Raw genomic sequence first — 21,229 nt, 5'->3', positions numbered from 1 at the left:
CAGTAAAAGCCCTAGGGCGAGCTTTTTCTTAACTCTCAATTCGTCTGCACTGCGAGGTCGCCACGGTTTTCTGCGTCCCTGTTCAAGGAGTACATGGTACACGGCAAAGGAAATTGAAGTTCGATTGCCAGATCGAGGGATCTGGAATTTTTGACACTGATCTCACGCGAACAAGTGAGAGAGTTAAGAAATTCTGAAGGTATCTGGAGGGTTCGGAAACTCGGTTTTCGTGTTTGATATGCCATATCATAATATTCCACTTGACTATTGGAGATAGATCAGCACACTTCAGAGGAAAGAACTTCTGGACAAACTGCTACTTCTACACTCTAGTGCTATCAAGCACAACGCCTACGTTGTTTTTCTTTTTTTGTGTAGGCGGAACACTTCCCATTGTCATACAACTAGCCTCTGAAAGTCTGGTTTCGTAATTTTACCATTCATCTTGTTTTCAACAAACGCAGATGGTTTCTGGTGCATAAATGTCGCTACGCTCACGGCAACTGCGTGGTCGCGAAAACCGTGGCGCCTTCGTGGTAACGCGTGCCACGGGCAGTGTGCCCTCCGCGAACGTACGCACAAGACATGGACCTCGCGTGCGGCCTAAACAAAAGACCACAAGCGGACAGACGTCACGAGACCCAGCACAGACACGGGACGACCACTGATGCCTCGGCCTCCAAGAGAACGCCGGTCACCGCTGCAACGTGCAGGCTTTCCCGATCAACTCCGACATCTCAGGGGCCGTGAAAGAGCACCCTTTCTGCGCTACCTCATAGAAATACCTTCATAAACCCTGCTCCGCGATAGTTTCTAAATGCCAATTACTACTTATTTTTTTTTTTATCAGCGTAACCAGTGAGAAGGACGAGCTGAACTACGCTAAGACGCTGGTGCAGTTACAACGACAAAAGGGAATCCACACATTTTGCCGCTGGCGCTGCCCGACAGATGGAGCCTGGCACCACCCAACCTTTATACAGCCTTGTGTCACGAAATGGGCATTGGTGATTTGTGTTCAGTGTGCATCGCGATGCAGTATTCACGCTGCCAGTTCTGGCTCTGTGGAGCTTAATAATTAGCTCGAATCGGTTAATATATGAAGATGGCTGTTCCGCTCCTACTTTGCAATGCAATAATTTCGGCCAAGCAAGCAACGCACACAGTAACCAGTCACCTGTTCTCTTTACTTTTATGTGATCTACATAAAACTGTAAGGAAGTTACGCATAATTCAAATTTGTGTACATAACAGGAATGACTGAAGAGTTAATGTGAAGTTGAAGATTAAATATCTCACACATGTAGAACGATTTCTTTCGCTATTGCATCTTCGGAAGTTTTTTTTTTTTTTTTTTTTACACAAGTTTAAATATTGATGCTTGAAGACACCATCCGCAGGTGCTATTTCTAACCTGATGAAGGCAATTATAATTGCCTTCAGCAGATGGCAATTATAATCTAGATGAATGCAGTATGCAACATCTAATGATGCTTCGACTGCATCCAGAAAGCAAAACCAGAAAGGCTACACTTTACAGATATCAGTACGCGACATACAGCTTCAGGTACTTCACAGAGCTCGAGATTAAGTCAAAAACTGCAGTTTGCATCTGAAACTATTCATAATACTGAAAGCCGAAGCTTTGTAGGCTCATCTCTAGTGAGGTTTGGATCAAACGCTACTGTTGTATAGAGAACATATCATTACAATAAACTAGCGTCTTTAGCAACAATCTAGCAGGTTACAGCGGATCATTTTGACGTTTGTATGCGCTACCTTGAGCGTAATAGCACATTATCTTTCTCACGTGTTAGCCATAGTCACTACACTAACTGCTATAAACGCAGAGTTGATCGAGAAATGGTTTCCAAAAAACATCACCAACCACGTTACGATCACTTTATCGAAAAGGACCAATATGCCTCGTCATTTCCGTTCGGCGTCTCCGGTAAAATAAAAAAAGAAACCAGACTGTCACGAGAGTGCCTCAAGTGACATCGAAAGAAGCTCAGAAGACAAGGGCAAAAGAAAAAGCAAAAGGCCAGACGCAGGCACGGATCGGAGAGCGAGCGGGTTTTGGAGCACACCTAAAGCCAAGCTTGCACGTTGCCTGAGGAACATATATGGAACATACAGACACCGGTCCACAAACAAAAGCCATGTCACAGGTCTGGCGGGGAACACACAACATTGAGCAGACGCAGTCAAAAGAAAAACACAAGCATACACACTTGAGCTAGATATCTAGAACGGAGCCTAAAGAAATTTACATTTCCTATTATTCAGCGATCATAGGTGCGCAATACCCGCATGTCCCTTGTTAGTTATGGCTCTCACCTCTTTTTGTCGCTGTCTTTTTGCGCATTTGCTGCTGTGATGAATTGCCAACTCGCCCAAGCTTCCATCTTAACTTAGATATCTAGTTGATTTTTCGAAAAACATTATATGAAATTTTATGACGTTTTTCCGATTGTCAGTCTGAGCAATTCACACTACGTTCGGTTTTCTAGCGAGTTGGATAACCAGGGGTCGGCATGCCAAGGCACTAATTTAAAAAAAAAAAATACCTGACTAGATGAAACTTTATGATAGCGTGACGTAGGATGGGGGGGATTTCTATTTGCTCACAAAATTCGTTTCCCGATATAAGGTAAAATAAATTGGGCTAGTTCGCTGATCATCAACAAATCATTAAAAATAAAAGCGCACAACAAAGAAGCTAGGGCCAAAGGTGCACAGGGCAAATGCCCGAGTTAACTAAGGTGTACAGATAGATATGAGTAACTTTTATGTGAGAATTTTTGTATATGTGCTTAACCCGAAATCTACAGATATTTTCAATTAACCTGTACGAGATAATCGAAAATACCATAAGAAAAGAATGACTCTCGTATAAATATTATTCTCGAGAGAAAAAAACAAAGACGTGTCGAACACTCGTGTCTTGTAACACATACACACACAAACAAAGATGGAGGACATCAAAGCAGCCAAACAGCCAGTTGAAACACACACGCACACACACGGACGAATCTCAAAATGCCACAAGCCATGAATGCACTCGGAGCTGCAAGGGGCTTGCATTTGGTTTATGGACAGGAACTCGCCAGTCCGGGCCGAAGGGCCGACCAAGTATGAGGGGTGTCTTTTTTCTCTCGTTTTTTTGTGGCTACGGGAAGGATACAAACCAATGACGTACGCACGGGGTGATCTTTTGTCTACGGTGTGCAGATTGACAACACCGATGCGGGTCTTGACAGGGCAGGCGGTCACAACTCCATTAAGACGGTTCTGGCCCTTCTGCGATTGCTTCCATCAGCTCTCGTTTGGGGAACTCGCTCGCGAATGCGGCTGCACAGCTTAAGTATAAACGAATTACTCGGTGCTCAATATCTATCACCGCTGGAAGCTTATTGACTTAAAGTGGTGCCCCAGCCGTAAAAAAGAAACAAAAACAACACCATATTTTTTTTTTAGATTACCACCCAGTAAAGTGGCAGAAATCACGTTTTCCAAATGCAATGCATGGCCTTATTTTGGAATATTTTCATCCCCAGTTGGTGTGCAGTTTGAAGCGAGGCTACACAGAAGCAAAAGCGATGGCATCCTTCGGAGCAATCGCAGAGTTACCAGAACCGCTCATCTACCGGGTAAGACAAGTGAAGCAGATGAATTGGAAAGGTGTTGGAAAGGTCCCGGCCCTCCGCTCTGTGTCGCATAACCTTAGTTTCTTAGATTTGGGAAGTATACGTATAGGCGCGTGCTTACAGAATTGTCCACAGGCTACTCTAGATCGCTTTGTCTCCCCTTTGTGAACCATCATTGTAAGAATTAAACTGAAAACGGTGCACCCCTGGCTGGCGCCGCTTTTTAATCGGTGGTCAATAACACCTTAAGGAAACTGTAAAATCAGTCCGTCTAACTAGTTTACCCTTAAAAGAATCAATCCTATGCCTTGGTATTAAGCATGTGTCTCGCAAATTTATTTGAACATGACTCGCAATAGTTTCAGTGGGGAGATTTTTTTTCTTAAATTTTGCTCTTAGGCTAACATTTATATTACAACGGAATAACTTCTGGTATTTCGTCCGGTGCAAAGTGATTCATTGAACAAAAAAAAAATTGATTCTTTTAAAGCTGGATCAAAGAAAACTAATAACATAAATTTGGTCTGGCTTCAGTCTGCACCATTCAGTATGGCTCTTTTACGAGGCGTTAAGCGAACCCCCGAGCACGGCATGGACACGGAGGGGGCACCGTTTTCTGATAGTTCTGATAGGACCTCCGCAGAGGCTTAGCAGGCGGCGTGGAACACGGTACCTGAAACACGGTAACTAGCGCCCAGAGGAGGGAGTCAAAGTTCTTGCGATCACACTGCACGGTCCCATCGGGTTCCTTGACACAGAATTTGCAGCCGAAAAGGTTCATGCCCAGAACGCTGCGAAATAACGTTTTCGAGCGCCGCCGTACGTGGAAGAGAGACAAAAAGAAAAGCGCCACAGGTCAAAGGTCTCTTCGGAGTCCGCACGCACGACTCAGAGCAGTAGGACGTCGAGATCGCGCGTGTTGGAGCATTCAAAAAGACTGGAATGCAAAAGGCGTGTCATTAGTCGGGTTAAACCGCAGTTCAATATGGCTGCCAGGCTCTCAAATATATCCTGTTTAAGAAGCCTGAAATTTCGACGCTGAACTTACAGGTCGCATAGAGGCCCGCCCGCCGCTTCATCCTTCTTTTCTTTTTTTGGTACGGCCTGCTATCAGTTTTTTGACGTAATAAAGGAAGTATGGTTAGGAGGAACAATGTTAGTGGATCAGCGGGTTAATAGCCAGACATACATAACAAATACAAGGACAAGAAGCGGTTATGGAGTGCGGGAATTCCATGAAAGCGGCAGTGACGGCCATATCCGATGAAGACAGTAATGATCACGGAAGAGGGCGATTCTCAATCATAGTTTTTTTTTTCTTACCGATATTGTACTATTGTGGCTTCAGCGCAGCACTGCTTTGATATTTTGTCTAGTTTATCAATCACCGATGACTTTGTATAAGTTCCTATCGCAACGTGCTTCTCTGATGTCGTTATATCATAACAGAATAAACCAAACAAGGATCCGGCCCAATAGCATCACAGAAAGACACATCTTCTATGCCACATATCCCCATCGCAAAAATCTTCATATCTCACACTGGAAGTTCTCAAGATTAGCGAATTCCTGCAATATCACATGGCTAAACGTTGTTGTTGTTGCCTTAAATTCTAGCCCGTTGAGAGTGTACCCTAGATGAATCTAAAGTGCTAACCGATTTCCCTATTATTTTAAGTTGCTCCATAAAGTTAACCAAACGTAGCATTGTCGCTTCATCACGAAGAGGCTAGTTTGGTACACTAATCTATACTACCTTGCCCAAACTATGACATTCCAGGACACTCATAAAATTTGATTGCACCTTTAAGTCCTGGGCTAATAACTGAAAAAAAAGGGTTAAAAGGGCCTCGTGGCTCCAAAGTGAGGCGTCAGCCTGCGCACTTCCATCTATCCGATTCTAAAATTGCAAGAGGGGCCTACAATCTGACGCAGCCCTATTGCAGTGACTTTTGTAAGGTATATTAGACATGAAACATTTTATAACCTTGGCTATGACAATGCAGATGCGCTTTGCTTTGTCATTACAAAAGATAACGGTATTGTCTACCATCTCCGTGAAGTCTAAATGCTATGGCCAGGCAAATGAAAAAGTTTGACTAAGTCCTGCGAAGCGCAGAGGGTTGGAGTGAGTAGACACTATAATTTAGTTAAACATAGCAGTATTTGCGTTGTGTATGTTCAAAGGAGGCGAGCCATTTTCTCGCAATGAAAGTCCCGAAAATCACGTAGTGGGAGTTTTAGAAAAGGGAGCGGGGGTAGGGGGTTCTTACATCTTGTTCAGAAGCAGCAGTGAAGTTAGCATATTTGAAGCACACAACGTACCTTTAAATGTCTTAACTTTCTTTACTGAGTGAGATATACTGCTTCCTTTCCTTATATCTTACGTAAAATAGGTTTTAGTGCCTCCAAATATTCGCTAAAAATGTAAATGAGTGAGATTTTTTTTTGGACACTCGAAGGTTGCGTTGGATGAAAAGAAAGGCATGATGTTACTATGGTGCCTGGAACGCGTTTTAGTGAGCCACAAAAAACGGTTCCTCGATTTCTGCCTGACGATGTCTAAAAATTGGCATGTCGCTGGCAGCGATCCTGGCGATGTGACGGCAGTGGAGTTGGTGCATGGGGTAGACGTCTGTTAACACCGTAGGTCGCCTTCCAGCTTGACGGTCTACGGAACTTTCGGAAGTCTGAAGTTGGGACGCCGCGACAACAGCGACACTCGTGTTCGCTGGTGCTTTTCCGCACCATTTGCACGATCAACCGCCAGGGTCGCGACGTTCGAAATCTTGACACTCCGGATTTCGTGGCGTCATACGTTGCCAGTTCGTGACCACTTTCGGTCTATAGAGGGGATATGATGTTAAGCACACCGGCCGGAGACACGTCCCGGTCACCATGATGTTACTAATGATACGTTGAAATAAATATATTTTGGACGTGTACTACTGGAATATTATATTAAAAATTACACGAGTACACTTAAGACTGCTACGTGTAGGAAATCAAAAGCCAGTCAAGGATGACGTCTAGGACGACGTAGAGGACGACGCCTAGGACGACTTCTAGGACGACTTTAAGAACGACGTCTAGGGCGACGCCTACAGGACGACGTCTAGGACGACCTCTAGGACAACGTCAAGAGCGAGGTCTAGGACGACGTCAAGAACGACGCCTAAAGGACGATGTCTAGGAATTCACTTTGTTTCCTTTTAGGTCGCTTTGTCATCCTTCTTAATTTCATTGCCTCTAATTCGCCTGAGTGGTCACGTAGACGTTTTGGCACCTTTCCTGTCGCCGACGTGTTTTTGCTCAAGGATTTTGAAGGTCGACTGAACGATGAGACATATAAGGCTTTCGCCTAAATAATATTATTTTGTTACCGAAGTCCTTACTGAGATGTCCTATATTGCCACTAAATTCACCAGTTTTAGCACGCGACTGGTAGTACGTTGACTCGAACGCATCTTGAGGCTGGTGTTTACCATTCTATTCCACACATTCATCGAAAGCGGTCCCAAAGTGGCAACACATTGCGTCGCAAGAGCAGTGTGACATGCTGTAGGATGTCAGAATCCTGGAGGTTGGACGTAGATATTTTGGCGGAAAAGGCGAGTGTGACGCGTGGCTCGCTGTCGTCACGGCATCCCATTTTGCGTTTGCTTTCGGTTCCCATTGACTGTCTGGATGCAGAGCGACCCACAGCATAACAGGCGTCCACCGCATCCACCTGTGCTGCTGCGCCGCCGCTGCCAGAATCGCGGCAGTCAAGGGCATTGGACTTCTATGAAGTCATCAGGTAGAAATCGATGGAGGGACCATATTGAAGACGCGGTAAACACACCATCCGGGTACATGATCTAGGCACCACGATGGTAAATAAGGTTACATTACATTTCATTGAATAGGCGCGATGACTTTCAGTTAATTCAGTGGTGTCTATAATGAAAACCTCGGGTTGTTCAGGTCAGTTATAGAAAAACACAGGTTTAAACAATGACAGTCACTAATGTTTTTTTAGATAAATGGGGATAGTTTGATGAACATAAGAGCACGCCGCACCACAAAAAAAAAAAAGATGAAGCAGACCCTCATTGATCAATTGATAGGCATGAATTATCATTAACACGACGGAAACTTCAAGCCTCGCTAGCTCAAACTCAAAAATAATCCGAAGCGAAACGTTTCTCCGAGTCTGCGGGAATGTTTCTCAAATTATGAACAAGGCTGTCTTGAAAATGCTTTCCTATCTCCGGTCTAGAAACAGAGCGAAATCCGACCAAATAGGTATTTTTTTAGCAACTGTTGCAGCGAATGTGTGGGTTGCTAGAGGCATTGAGAGACAGAGACACGGGAACGCTGGCTCAGAGGGTGGTTATAATAAACATTTATTCGTGCCATCAAAGCGTTCCGCAGACTTGTGTTCTCGCTCTTGTGCCTCTTATAACGCCAACTAAAACTTTCCAAGGCGACCCGCGGACGACGTACTAGGGCTGAGAAAGAGATAAGTTCCCAAATCTGAGGCAGCTAAATTAAAAACGACGTCGCGCACTGGTACGGTTATGCACGCCAAAGAACGGTGGCACGGGTTTCCGCATGGACGGTACTTAACTGGTACGCAGCTGCCTCGCGGCGCTAGCCGAAGTGCGTTGACGGGCTATGATGGGATTCGTTAGCAAAGAGCCGTGGCTCTGCTACCCCCGGCCACCGGCCGGGCATAATCAGAACCCGCTTGCTACGTGAAGCGCGGTTCCACACAAGCTTTAGACCGTATGCCAGCGCAGTAGTTCTCAAGGCCTCTGACTGAATGCCCGTACTGTGCTTCTCCAAGGCTCTGAATAGAGCAGAGCTCCAAGGCTCTGCTCTATCGGAAGCTATGCCCTTGTAGGCGGATGCCAACTGGTAGTGAGGCGGCGCTAAACAAGCACCCCGATACAAATAACCCTGGTAAAGGGAGCGTAAACACCGCTGCAAAGGCCTATCAATGAAGCTGTTCGTACCATAATATTAAGGTTGGCTAGTCGGTTCAACATGCTGAAACTATAAAACGCCAGTACAGACGAGGACACGAGGTAGACATGAGAGTTTGAGTGTGCATTCCAAACTCAGAAAAAGAGCGAATGTGAATACCTGAATCTGCGCTGCTCTCAAGAAATCACGTGTCCATAAGGCGAGACAGAGCCTTGAAACACAAGTGGAAAAACTCAAGACGCCTGGATATCTTGACGTTGTCGAAAATATGATTAGCTCAAAACAACAGAAATAAAAAAGAAAGAGCAGGAATTGACGCCCACCAATTATGCCATACATATTTCATAACATCAAAACGGTTGCATCTAGATTTTACATTTCTCAGTATTTTCTGCACCGGACAAGCTGAAGAAACTGTGCCCTCAGATCAATTCTCCGTAAAACCATCAGAATGACTGGAAAGCGCAGCACAAGCATAGATATATACCATGCCGCAACGCTATAGTAAACAAACAGTCAATCACCTGCTGGAAAGTTTATGTGGAACGATCTGACCGGAGTGTAAATACAAGACTCCGGGAAAATGCAATATCTCTCAACTCCTCACCGCAGGACATCTCGCAATACACGCACGTGATTGCCACTGCACGCCGATCTTTAAAAAAAAGAAGAAAAAAAAAAACAGTGTTTTGTGGCTGTACCGTGAAAAAAATATCAAAAGAACTTTGCGAGGCACAGACCATCAAGGGTTGTGGTGACGTCTGTATCAGCGCGCCTTTTGTGTCCCTGTCAGACAAAGAACTATTGTACCACCACCACGCTACATAAGGTGTCAGGTATCTTGTTAGGTGGATGATCATCTCAAACTTCATCCTTGAAAGTCATCTTGCAATAATTTTTTAAAGTTATATTTTATACATTGTTTTAAAAATAAAATACTGTTTTTATTTGCACTACTTTTACGCATATGCATGCAACTCAACAGTTGCTATGATTGCTCTGTCTTTTATTTCCGTTTTTTTATCTTCCGTATAACTTCTATCACTTCTGCCTCCTTTTCCTTAGTTTTCTAGTAAAACGCCAGTTGTGAGTATAGCGCTGTCCTGTCTACTTTCTCCCGTTTCGATCTGGATGAGCATCGTACCGCCGTGCGGCCGTGTATCCCTACTGCGTGGTGCACATTAAAGACCCCAGGCTGGCGGTTGCACTACACTGGCTAAAAGGCTCATCTACAGCTGAGACACCAGACGTCCACCGAGGCAGACTAACTTCCGGTTGTATAAACACACACACAACAATTTGCCTACTTCATATCCTTGCCTGTCCTTTACGTTCTTTAGTTTTAGGAAGCTGTAAGCACCGAAAGCTCCCAGGGCGATAAAGCTCAAGTCCAACAAGAGTGACAAACAGCAACAACCGATGCCGACCAAGCTCATGACGCGCAGCATGAAAGCGAAGGTAGGCTTCGAGATATTGCAAGCTTGCGGAAGACGTCTTCGCGTGCAGAAGTTGGTCTTCGTTGGTTGTTTGCTATTCTTGCTCAAACGGGACATGTACATAAAGGATTGAATTAGTGTCGGCATCCGGCGGAGTAGCGCGAGCTATTGCTCTAGTTTTGCTGCGTCTACGCGGTTCTCAAACCAGGCTACGACTCGACCTATAGACCTTTCCACAAGGGCGCCGCCATCTTGAGTTGTCGTCACTTCCAGTATGAGCGAAAACATTACTTTGCCGTCACCACGCCAACAGAAGACATTAAGGTTATAAGCCTAACCGTCACACATTCTCGTTTTGGTTCCCCTCTATTTTTTTTACTAATTACAGGTTGAAACGTTTTACTATTTTGTCGTCGCCGATACTGGAAGTGACGACAATTCAAGATGGTGGCGCTCCTGTGGAAAATATCTATAAAAAACGTCGCCATCAGCGTAGGGGCTTGGCGTCGGGGGGACAGTAAAGGTGGCTGGTGATAAAGACCGGGCACAGCGTGACGTCGGAGCGAAAAAGGCCCAAGCAAGGAACACGGGGGCCAGGCGGAGGCGGGTAACACACGCACGTGCAGAATACGTGGGGGCCTACGGCGTCGTGTGCGCACTTCCGGCACGTGTTTAGTGGAGGGAGACAGCAGCCGGCAGGGAGAAAGAATAGGGTACGTCCCTACTGGAAAAGAAAAACAAGGCTGAGCAACATGTTCCCTCTTGGCCCAATAGCGATGGCCACAGGAAATGTATATTAATAACACCGAAAGTCTAATATTCGACATATGACATAAGGTGTCATTTGAGATGCAATGTTTTCTCAACCCAATAATTTAAAATTTTTAAATTGTGCGAGTAGTGAGGGGGCTTCGTAGGGACGTCGGTACAAGTTAGAGGAGAATTGTTTTTCTCTTCCACTAGGAACTGTAAAGATAACAAAACTAATTAAAAACATTGGACTTAAAACGTTAAAAAAAATTAGCATTGAGGCTCCCGGTCCGAAGTCTGTGCAGGTGACGAGGCGGGCGTTGTGGTCTGTTTCTTAGTTTTAACTAAACAATGACATACTAAAAAGAACGTTTTTTAACAACTGACGCGTAAATGTTAGAACATTCACTATTACTGACTGGCAACCATATTGCAACTGTGGTAATATACATAGCTTGGACATCTAGATTAACAAAGGTAAGGCATAAGATGGGACATTTTATCTCCTCTAATAAACACATTTTTAAGAAGTAATAAAAAATACATAAAAAACACAGTACCTTAAAATCAAAGGAACCATTTTTTTCGTCAATCTAACAGAAAATCTTTGAATTGAAGGTACAATAGAACCTATATGTTTTGTTTCTCGCACAATCAACTTGAACAATTTTAATGACATATTACAGCCGGCGTCACTCAGGGTCACTTGTACAATGCTAACATTTCTACACAGAAATAACTTAATGAATGACGACACCCGCCCTTGCAGCTGCATGGCAGGGAGCAATTTACTGGAATTGACGTTAGGAAAAACAATGGCAATGACATGAAAAAATAAAATAACGACTAATTGTAGTACTCACAGTATACATGTACAAGCAAAGTGATTTAACGAGTAAAAAGCCACTCGAAGATTGGTCCGCTAACAAAATGGCACAAAATAAAGTTCTACAAAGGTAAGTAAAGTAGTAACACTTTATTCGCCGAAAAGAAGCTACCGTTATTGCTTAAGTGAAAACCGATACTAAGAATACAATACTACCTCAGGTTTACCCCATTCACTACGCAATGCTGGACGACGCGTTTTATCTGATGGGGCATCAGTAGCGCCTCAACGATCTGTGTAAGGATAGGAAAGGCTAATCATAGCCTCCTCTTTACTCACAAAGCTTGGCAGTTTGACGACGGAGCCATACAGTGCCCGGTCGCAGATTTGGAGCGCGAGAATCTGGTAGCAGAGAGCATTTCTGGTATTCAGCGCACAGCTTCCGCAACGGCGAGGACCCGAAACGTGGTTTTCAAACACGAGGAGACAAGAAGCGGTAACGCGAAGAACGCGAGGAGTACGAGCGGACATTCCATCGCTCGGAAGAACTGTGTTTCGGCGTCTCGCCGCAGCGGGGCGCCCGTTACACGCCTCGCCTTTCATTCGTTGTCTGCCGCTCAATCTTTTCACTTTCGGCGGCCGCGTCTTGTGGAGATCTGCCAGGCTTTGTCAGTATAAAGAAGGCTATGGCCTATTCTATTCATTGCTCGTTTACGTTTCGCAGAAACAAGTGGTATATGTAAAAACAGAAAAAGAAATGAAGAGAGGATCCAACCTGGAAAAAAGGGGCGGATTCGACTCACCTAAAGATGAAAATAAACAATATCAGAAGAGCGAAGAACACGGCTACGTTGTCCATCGTCCGCAGCATGATGAAGAGTTGGCGCCGGAGCGCCGGCATGAAGCGAACCAGTTTGAGGATCCGCAAAAGTCGAAACGTTCGCAGCACCGAGAGCCCGCTTCCGCTGCTCTGGGTCAGTTCCACTATGCTGAAAAAAACATGCGCGGTAGGGCCAGGTATGTACACGCTATACTGAATAACGTTGGTTACGCTCACTAAAAAAGTAATTAATTATGTTACTCGTCACTGAGAATCACAAGGAACGCGTTACTTCAGCTCGCGTTATTTTTACAGCGGAGCTGTTAAGGGCTAGTTTCCCGAGTGTCATGTTCACCAGCAAACAAATGATGACACAAAACTCTGGACAGCTACCGCCATCTTTGAGCGACAGCGGCAACCAGACAACAGGCTTGTCGGTTGTCTGCTTTTCGCTGTCGCGCATAGATGGCGGAAATCTTTGCAGTCTTTCCACTCTGGCTCGCCGACTTGCGGCCGGCCATTACTTCATTCCCACCAAAGTACAGCTTCGCGCTGCTCTTCCTTTTCACCAGTGTGGAAAAGCTGAAAATTGCTTCGTTACACTGAATGTAGTTTTTATAAAGCAGACGCAGCTTCTAATGCTTGTCGTTGTTAATAGATAATTACTTTCATTACCCGAGTTCATTCAGGGATAGCTCTAGTGACATACCTTGCGCAAGGCGCAAAAAATGAAATAAAAACAACGGGCATAAGGAAGGAGACACACACACAGGCGCCTGTGTGCGTGTCTTCGTCTTTGTGTCTGTTGTTTTTTGCAGTTTACACAGTGCTTCTTAGCGTTCACCAACTAGGCCAATTACAAGTTATTCTGCATTACTTCTTGCAGATCTTTTTATGCACAACCGAGAATTGGCCGCTTCCGTTGTACACGTTTTCCCCCAGAAGCAGTTAAATACCCTTACTCGTTACTTACTACATTGGAAAAGTAACGAAACCACTCTAACAGTTTATTCTCTTACGAAGTAACTGCAGTTACTTCTTAAGCATCCTACAGAAATAATGGCCCATGGGCCGTTATTTCTGTGTCGTCTCTTACAGCGTGCTCTGGTTAGTAAACGGAATTTTAGAGTTTGCTTTTTCGTTCACGTGCAACGAAATAGCGTTCCACTCTGACAGACCTGTCAGTGTGCGGCAAGTCTTAAGGCGAAAGCCTTAATTGTTTGTCCCATTACGCGAAAAGGCGGCGTCGGCGTTGTGCCCAAAAGATGGCCATAAAACACGTAAGCAAGCACGTGCCGCTCAAGGTCAAAGCGGACCCGCTTCGAAAATAAAACACACAAAGAGAAGTGCAGCAACGTAGGTGCTTCGTCACGGAAGCGGGTGGGGGTGCTCAACGTCAAAGCGGACGCGCCTCAGAAATAAAACACAAAAAAGCACAGCAAGGCAGATGCATCGTCACGAAAATCGTGGAGGCGGCGGTTCGCCGCGCCTGCGCAGTGGAGTAGCGTGACGTCACCACCGAAGCTTCCTGTGAAAAGAAAGACGTGGCGCGCTGCTTGTAGGAATGCGCTGCCGTGGAGGAATGCGTTCGCATTCCTACACGTGAGCAGTGTTAGGTGTCTTCGAACGACAGGGAACACACAAAGACACTGAGTGCCGTGACGATGCACTTTTCAAGCTGCTTCATTGGTTCTGTCAGATCGTAGGGTCGGCTTTGATCGGACGTAAAGAGAAATGTAGTATAGTTACCATAAAATTCCTAACAAACGCGCACTCCCGAAAGATCGCCCATCTTATATTTTCCACATTTGTCTGTCCACCGTGAGTGTGCGTTCACTCTAGATTTTACGCTGAATAGCTAAATGCATAAACGACAATTTGAAAAAAAAATTACCACCCCAGCACGCGTCATCATGCCCATACACTGATGTCATCTAAGTGGTTGGCCCTTACGTGTTGTCACTAATTCGGCAAAAAAAAAAAAAAAAATCGAAACTATATATATGCATGTTTTCTTTGCCTTTTCTTGTTGCAGGCTATTCGGCTTAATATTGTCCTAAAAGATTTTTAAATGCACGAATGTAAGTCGCTGCATTCCTAAATAACCGTAAAAGCCAGTTCACATACGGGGGAGCACTGCGGCAGCGCAATATTAGCGCCACATTTCTTCAGGTTTTAATTATGTATTTTCTCCTCGCACTGCTGAGGTGTCCCCACCCGTTGCTAAACCAGAAGGCCAAGATTCCCCAGTTGAATGTAATCTCAATGCCAAAAGCAGGAAGAATCAGATTTGTCGTCAAGAACTCTCGTATCGCCAGCGTAGAATCTATAGTAAAATTAATCTCGCTGCGGAGAACTACTTCGTGGTTTCGAAGCAGGCGGAGAGGGCCCCTCGGTGATGAAAGAAGGAAGGGCAGGTTACCATAGTTGCGTGTACAGATCTTACAAAATTTGTCTGGAACACGCGAACGGCGTCTTATCTTGAGCGTCATCCTGGCGGGAGCCGATGTAGCGCTCAGTGAAACAGTCCGAGTAGGGAAGGCCGCTCGCTCAAGGCCGAAGTCGCTGTTGGACCGGGTTACAACCCAAGCTTGCCTGCGAGGCAATCTACACTTTTAGCCTCATTCGGGGGAAGCATCAAATGCTTGCTGCTTGAACCATAAATCACTAACTGTTTCAAGAGTAAACCATGCAGCTTCATGTCAAATTATAGCGATAAGTATAGAGTGGTCGGTCGGCGAAATTGCCGCTGTATCCATGGTCCAGCGAGCGGTCGTCTCCCCTGCTTGGGCGGCTCTATTTAGCGTTCCGTGGCCACGTCAGGAGGCAGTTCTTCGGCCGCCGCCAGGATAGCGCTCCCACGGTATAAGACACCGGGTGTGTGTTCCGAATACTTTTGGTGACAACTGTACTTGCCTGAACTGTACTCAATAGTGTATCGCAGTTATTATCATTTGGTCTTTACTGTACATTGAAGCGACGGACGCCGACTGTATTCGATGGAGTTTTTTTTTACCCTTACGGCATAACAAAAAACGAAAGATAATTCGCGAATTTCATTGTTGTTGTTGTCGTCGTCGTCTCTTTCCCGAAGACTACACATCGGTGGTGTCGGTATTTCCTGGTGTTCTTATAACGAACCGGCGTCGTCGAATCTTAGGGTGGACGTAAAGGCAAGTCGAACGTGTTGGAACGTTCGAGGTAGACAACAAGGCAGGGTAAAGCTATTTTACGGAGAAAAGCACGTCGAGTAGAAAGTCGCTTCTCACCTGAGGATAACGATGACTCCGTCAAAGAGGTTGAAACCGCTACTGATGTAGGAGAGAAAGCCCTCCGCAAGGATCTTGAGCAACATCTCAAGGCCGAAGATGCCAGTAAAGATGAGGTTGCTGATTTCCACGGCCTGGGTCAGCTCGTGGGGCTGCAGGCGCCGCAAAAGGACGATTGTCACGACCACCCGTCCTTACATGCGACCACTACCTTTGCATGCTTCCACTACACGTATGCACTCCTGCACGGAAGCTTTGAACATACTATGGTGCACTGATTTTGGGCAGTACGAGCTCACCTGATTAGGTCCTGCACTAACGGCGCCCTATTGTTTCAAGGTTAGTGGCCTCGCCGCGTTTCCATAGTTCTTAAACCTTTTCTTTTTTTACTTTTTTTTTGGGTGAGTTCGCTCTTTGCAAATTTTATATGAAAAATGCATCACCTGTGGGCAACGCTGCACATAATCATAGCGCGATAGGTTAGGAAACCGATATTTGCGGTTGATTTAAATGGCCTGGCCGCTATTTCAGACATTCTTTATGTGGCATTGCCAGAGGCCATACTGGTAAACGGGTGCAGTCAGCCTAGTGGGTTTCGAGGTGCCTCACCTGATCGTGGTATTCGATGCCCATGCTGAGGGTATTGACGAGGATGGCAGTGAGGATGCCCCTCTGGAAGTACTGGTGCCCCACGAGGCGCCTGAGTTGCACCTGCCGAGCTCGCCAGAAGCGGCAGCAGGGGCCCCGGGCTCGCCCCCTGGGAGGACCCGACCCGCTTCCCGAGAGCTCGTCCTCGTATTCGGAGTACCACGACTCTTCCCCGTCGTCCTCTTCCTCGCCGCACGAGGAGGAGTCGCTGTGGGCCCCTGAACACGACGAGGACGTCGAGGACGACGAAGACGGGGACGTCGAGGGGGGAGAGTCGACGGGCTGAGGGTGCCGACGCCGCCGACGGGAGGAGCCATGGGAGTGGAACGTCAACTGCGGTGCCGAGTAATGCTTCGTACCTGCGCCGGAGAGGAGCCTCTCGGTTAACCGCCTTGTTTGGGAACGATACTCCGTTTCACATTAAAGGGCCGGTGCCACGATTTTAGAACTTAGGCCATATAATTGTGGGAGTTTGTCACAGTCATTTCTAGATCCAAGAACAGAAAAGCATTCCTGGTTCCCTGTGCTAGTTTTCATTAAAAAAAACTTTCAGCCTTCCACTCTGGTGAAGACAGAAGACCAGCAGAGCTGCACAATGGAAAGTAATGGCCGGCCACAAGTCGGCAAGCCAGAGTGGAAAGGCTGCCGCCCTCTATGAGCGACGGCAGCAACCAGATACTTGGCTTGCCGTCGTCGCTCATAGATGGCGGTATGTGTCCAGAGTTCGGTGTCTTCATTTCTTTTGGGGGGGGGGGGGGGGGGGGGAGGGGGACACGATCTTAGGGAAACTAGCCGTTAGCAGCTCTGTTGCAAAAAAATGGGAAAGATTGAAGTTTTCAGGCGCCTCTAAACTCGTGCTTCGGCGTTTTTATCGACAAGGCCACGGTCTCATAGGTTGCGATAATACGATGCTCCAGACCCGACACCACCTGCGACTTGGCGAAGGCCCTGTAATATGAGATGCCGAGCACGCGTCCACAGCCTTGGATACTATCTGTGGGCATCCTATTACTCGTTAATGCTTCGTGTCTAATCTAATCGAAGCACTTACCGATAAGAGTGTCCGAAGAACAAATCACGAAGCACGGCACATGGACGGATTAAGCCACACCGTGTGTTTCTTAAGCCGATAGAGGCCACACGAAAAGTTCCACATAAACAATGCCTAAGCGTAATGGGACCCTCAGAAATGTGATATGTTAGGACGCCGAGTGGGTGAAAGGCTCTCCGGAGAGGACGCGGGCTTTTACGGCACGCACTATCTTGACACCACAAGGCTGGGTGGTTTACGTTAAGCTCACGAATTTGTACTTCAGAGTACGGACGCCCAACATTTTAAAACACCCTTACAACTCTCACTATAAAAAAAAGTGTGAACAAACAAGATTGGCGTCGTCGATAGCCCATCCACATAAAGTTTAGGCCAAGCTACAGGCGGCTTTATGGTGTGGGTAACGTTAGAAATAGGCCTTTTGCAAAAGTTGCAGCGCCCTCCGAGACACTGAAAGGATTGCTGGAAACAACCTGCATTGAACCGGCCGCTGTAGCAGACGACGGAAGCAACGCGGCAGGCAACGGAAGAAATTGAAGCGGGTGGTTGAGGGCAGGCTGGCAACGACGCTGCCAAAACCTCCCTGATACCAAAGATACCAAGGATGTGTTGAATGTTTGGCGTCACTGAAAGAAGGACAACGCGGAACCCCCGTTCGAGGGTTCCGCGTTGTGTGTTGAGTCGGGTCAGTGTTCTGCCCCGACTCGTGTTCTCACTGAATGACCGCGAGTATCGGTCTTTGATGATAATGCACTCGTGTTCAGTGTATGCCCAGTGTTGGCTCTCTTTTGGTCATGCCAAAAATGTTCCATCTTTGTTATTAAGGGGTGTCAAAGAACGGTGAGCGCGCGGGCGAGCTGGTGAAAAGTTGACATGACTCAACCTGATACGTGGAAAAACGAAAGATATAAAAAGGTGTTGTCGCTACCCTGTCTTTCATTCTCTACAGTGATACGTGGTAAAGATTCCACAGGCGCTAGGAGAAACACACAGAATACGTTCCGCAGATTCGTTGCACGCTCTGCGCGTGATCTTTTGGAATCTTCGCATTATGAGGCTTTGTGAGAAGGGGCTATTTCGTGGCTACCGTTTCTGGATTTGGGGCGGACTGCATCCCTTCAGCGTGCTGCGCCCTAAAAGCGCGGACCTTTGCCGAGTGTCGAGTAGAACCGGTGCATGGCGAAGTTGCTTGCGAAGCTGGCCGCCAGCGCGGCGCTCTGGGCCCCGCTGAAGGCCAGTAATTCCGCGCAGGTCAACGTGGCGCCTGCACCGGCCGTGGTCGTCGGGAGGGGGGAGGACGAGGAGCCGCTGGCCGAGCCGGGGTGGGCCACGAGCTCGTCCGAAGGCGTCGGCGGGGCAGGGGCCTGCAGGCTCACCGTCTTGGGGCCGCAGGGGCCCCGCCCCAGCGCCGGACGCTCGGGCAGCGCGGCCGTCGTGTCCGGCCCTGGGGAAACGAGGGACCTCGCACAATCTGTGAGACTATCAAGGCGCCTACGCCCATAGCCGCCCCTTTAAGCAACGGTTCCCAATTTATCATACAAAAGGCAGTCTGCATAAACGGTCTAAGGCGTTCCTTGCATTGGCCACACGTAAACTTTCTACAGACGTGCCTGTGAAGCAAACATGTTTCGAACATGCTTGACATCGTACAAAAAACAGTCTGCACAAACTGTCCAAGGCGTTCTTTGTATATGTAAACTGTTTGCAGAAATACATGTATGAAGCTGCTCCGAACATGCTTGCGACGTGTCTTCGGATGTCATCATGTCGGCAACGAACTCCGTGTTCTTTGTGTAGTGCATGAACAGTGCAACTGAGGCTCAAGGGTGAACAGTTTTGCAACTCCAGAGGAAGCGACACTATCCAGCTGAAACGGTTCAACCTTAAAAGTCGCGGGGGAGAGAAGCTGAGCTACGTTTTGTTCTACGTGTTGAGCGGTAAAACACTGGACCATAAAACTCACTGATTGTACAAGCTCCGCCAAGGTGGTGCTTGGGATGCGCCTGAATCAACAATGGCGGCGCGTCGTAGGAAGCACGTCATCACCATGGCGCGCGTCGTCTACAATGACAACCGACGTCCGGAACCAAAAGCGTCACTGTTGTCGACCTTACACGATTGGTCGAAGGTATACACACTTCACATCTACACAGGCGCCATGGGCTCCATGTAGCGGCTCCCGTTGCTCAGCGGCAGCCTTCACGATTCGAGCGAAAGGCATGATGTTGAGCGGCTGGTTTCACGAACGAGGGAGTTCGAGAAACGCTGAGCTTGCTGCTATGTGTTACGTTCTCAAATGCATTTCAACACGAACGTCCGGAAAACTGCTTATAATGTCTAACTCCATAACGCACTGCAACAACTTTATATGCCAGGATCGTATAAAGAAAGTGTCATCGACATTAGATATACGTTAACGGACCTTTCGCGCCGAGGATTTTAGGAACAATTTCAGTGGGCCCCACGTGGGGTTAGCTCGCAATACCATGACAAATAGATTGACTGGATTTTCACGTAGTTTACCACGTTCAATCCCCAGTCCTTTAAATTTCAAGGTATGACACTGAGTATTCAGATGCCGTCCATACCGAAAAACCTAGATGACGCTTCACTATCTGGATTACGAAACTGGAACTCTGTTCCTGAAAACTTTAAATCCAGATTGCAGACAAAGGAATATCTTCTGAAAACCTGAAATCTAGATAGAATCTAGATAAATTTCTAGCTCCATAACAGACCCTTTATGAAAGTCAGTCTGGCCACTTCGATAGCTATCATCACCTAAGTGTGTATCATCTGTACATGCTAATGGCATACTTTTGATGGCTGGAGAAGAAATAATTTGAAGACAGAAACCCATGCCGATGGGCATCCAGACGTTGGTTCGCTGTTTGATGTCACCGTGATGAGACTTAAAGCTTCCATGCGCTACACATTTGAGGGTGTCACGCAAGTCCTTGGAATGCTCGGTTTCGGCATGCCCCAGGCAGCTCATGACAATAAAATGTTAGAGCTATCAAGAAGTTTACTCAACTCTAAGGGCTTTGTACAGAGTGGTATAGCTTCTCGACACCATCGAAACTGAAGGATATAAAGAAATAACTGTTCCGTGAAAAACACAGTAGCTCTTGTATGTCTACGGCTGATGAATAGGTACCACATTTTATCTACCATTAGCATACACCAATTTGGACCGATATTTCAGCCACTAGAAGGCACTGAATTTGTGAAAGGGTCTACTCAGATAGTAAAAAGTTATACTGGGTTTTTCAGTAGGAATGCTAATAAACTAGCACCAGGAAACTAGGGGACTGAAGCGAAAAAAGACAACTCGCCTCCTTCACCATCGCTGTAAAAAGTGTGCTCACACGGGTGTTTATCTCAAAGATAGGCGTTTTTGAAAGCCCTAACTGACTCAAGTGCTACGACAATAAGACCTTACCCACATCCTACTACACTGCCGGAAGTACTAGGATACCCATCGGGCCCTGCAAGTTAAGCTGTCTGTGGTTGAAATTGGCCAACCGTTTCTATCTCCGTTCACCCCTAAGCTGGGACTGCAGTGGAAGCTACGTGCCCACAGGGCCACTCAGCCGCCTCCCTCTTATGACCTGACCTCTGGGCTGGAGTATGGCCGGGAGCGCGATGACGTGGCGAAAGAGAGGCGTATGACTGGTCCAACCAGAATGCAGCTTTTACCGCAGATCTCAGCTTAGGGGCGGACAGATTATAGCTCCCACTGGCGTCGCCGGAAAATTCGGGACTATCCACTTGAGTTCGTGCACTCAACCGGCTTCGCCGATAGGCT

At 46.8% G+C, this 21,229-nt stretch overlaps 1 protein-coding gene across 1 annotated transcript in view; it reads right to left on the bottom strand.

Moving 5' to 3' along the window:
• Positions 1-21,229, bottom strand: part of LOC8040860 (voltage-dependent T-type calcium channel subunit alpha-1H) — a 138,807-nt gene that overhangs the window by 77,213 nt on the left and 40,365 nt on the right. Inside the window, exons 10-14 of the mRNA XM_029978421.4 lie at positions 18,569-18,865; positions 16,332-16,729; positions 15,723-15,874; positions 12,437-12,622; positions 4,324-4,441 (exon numbers count right to left, since the gene is read on the bottom strand). Of these exons, the coding sequence (XP_029834281.2) occupies positions 4,324-4,441; positions 12,437-12,622; positions 15,723-15,874; positions 16,332-16,729; positions 18,569-18,865 (1,151 nt within the window). The remainder of the gene's footprint in view (positions 1-4,323; positions 4,442-12,436; positions 12,623-15,722; positions 15,875-16,331; positions 16,730-18,568; positions 18,866-21,229) is intronic.

This window comes from Ixodes scapularis, unplaced genomic scaffold (genome assembly GCF_016920785.2).
Source record: "Ixodes scapularis isolate PalLabHiFi unplaced genomic scaffold, ASM1692078v2 PGA_scaffold6__148_contigs__length_123643588, whole genome shotgun sequence".
NCBI classification, from domain to species: Eukaryota; Metazoa; Arthropoda; class Arachnida; order Ixodida; family Ixodidae; genus Ixodes; species Ixodes scapularis.
This window is presented reverse-complemented; position numbering and strand designations above follow the sequence as displayed.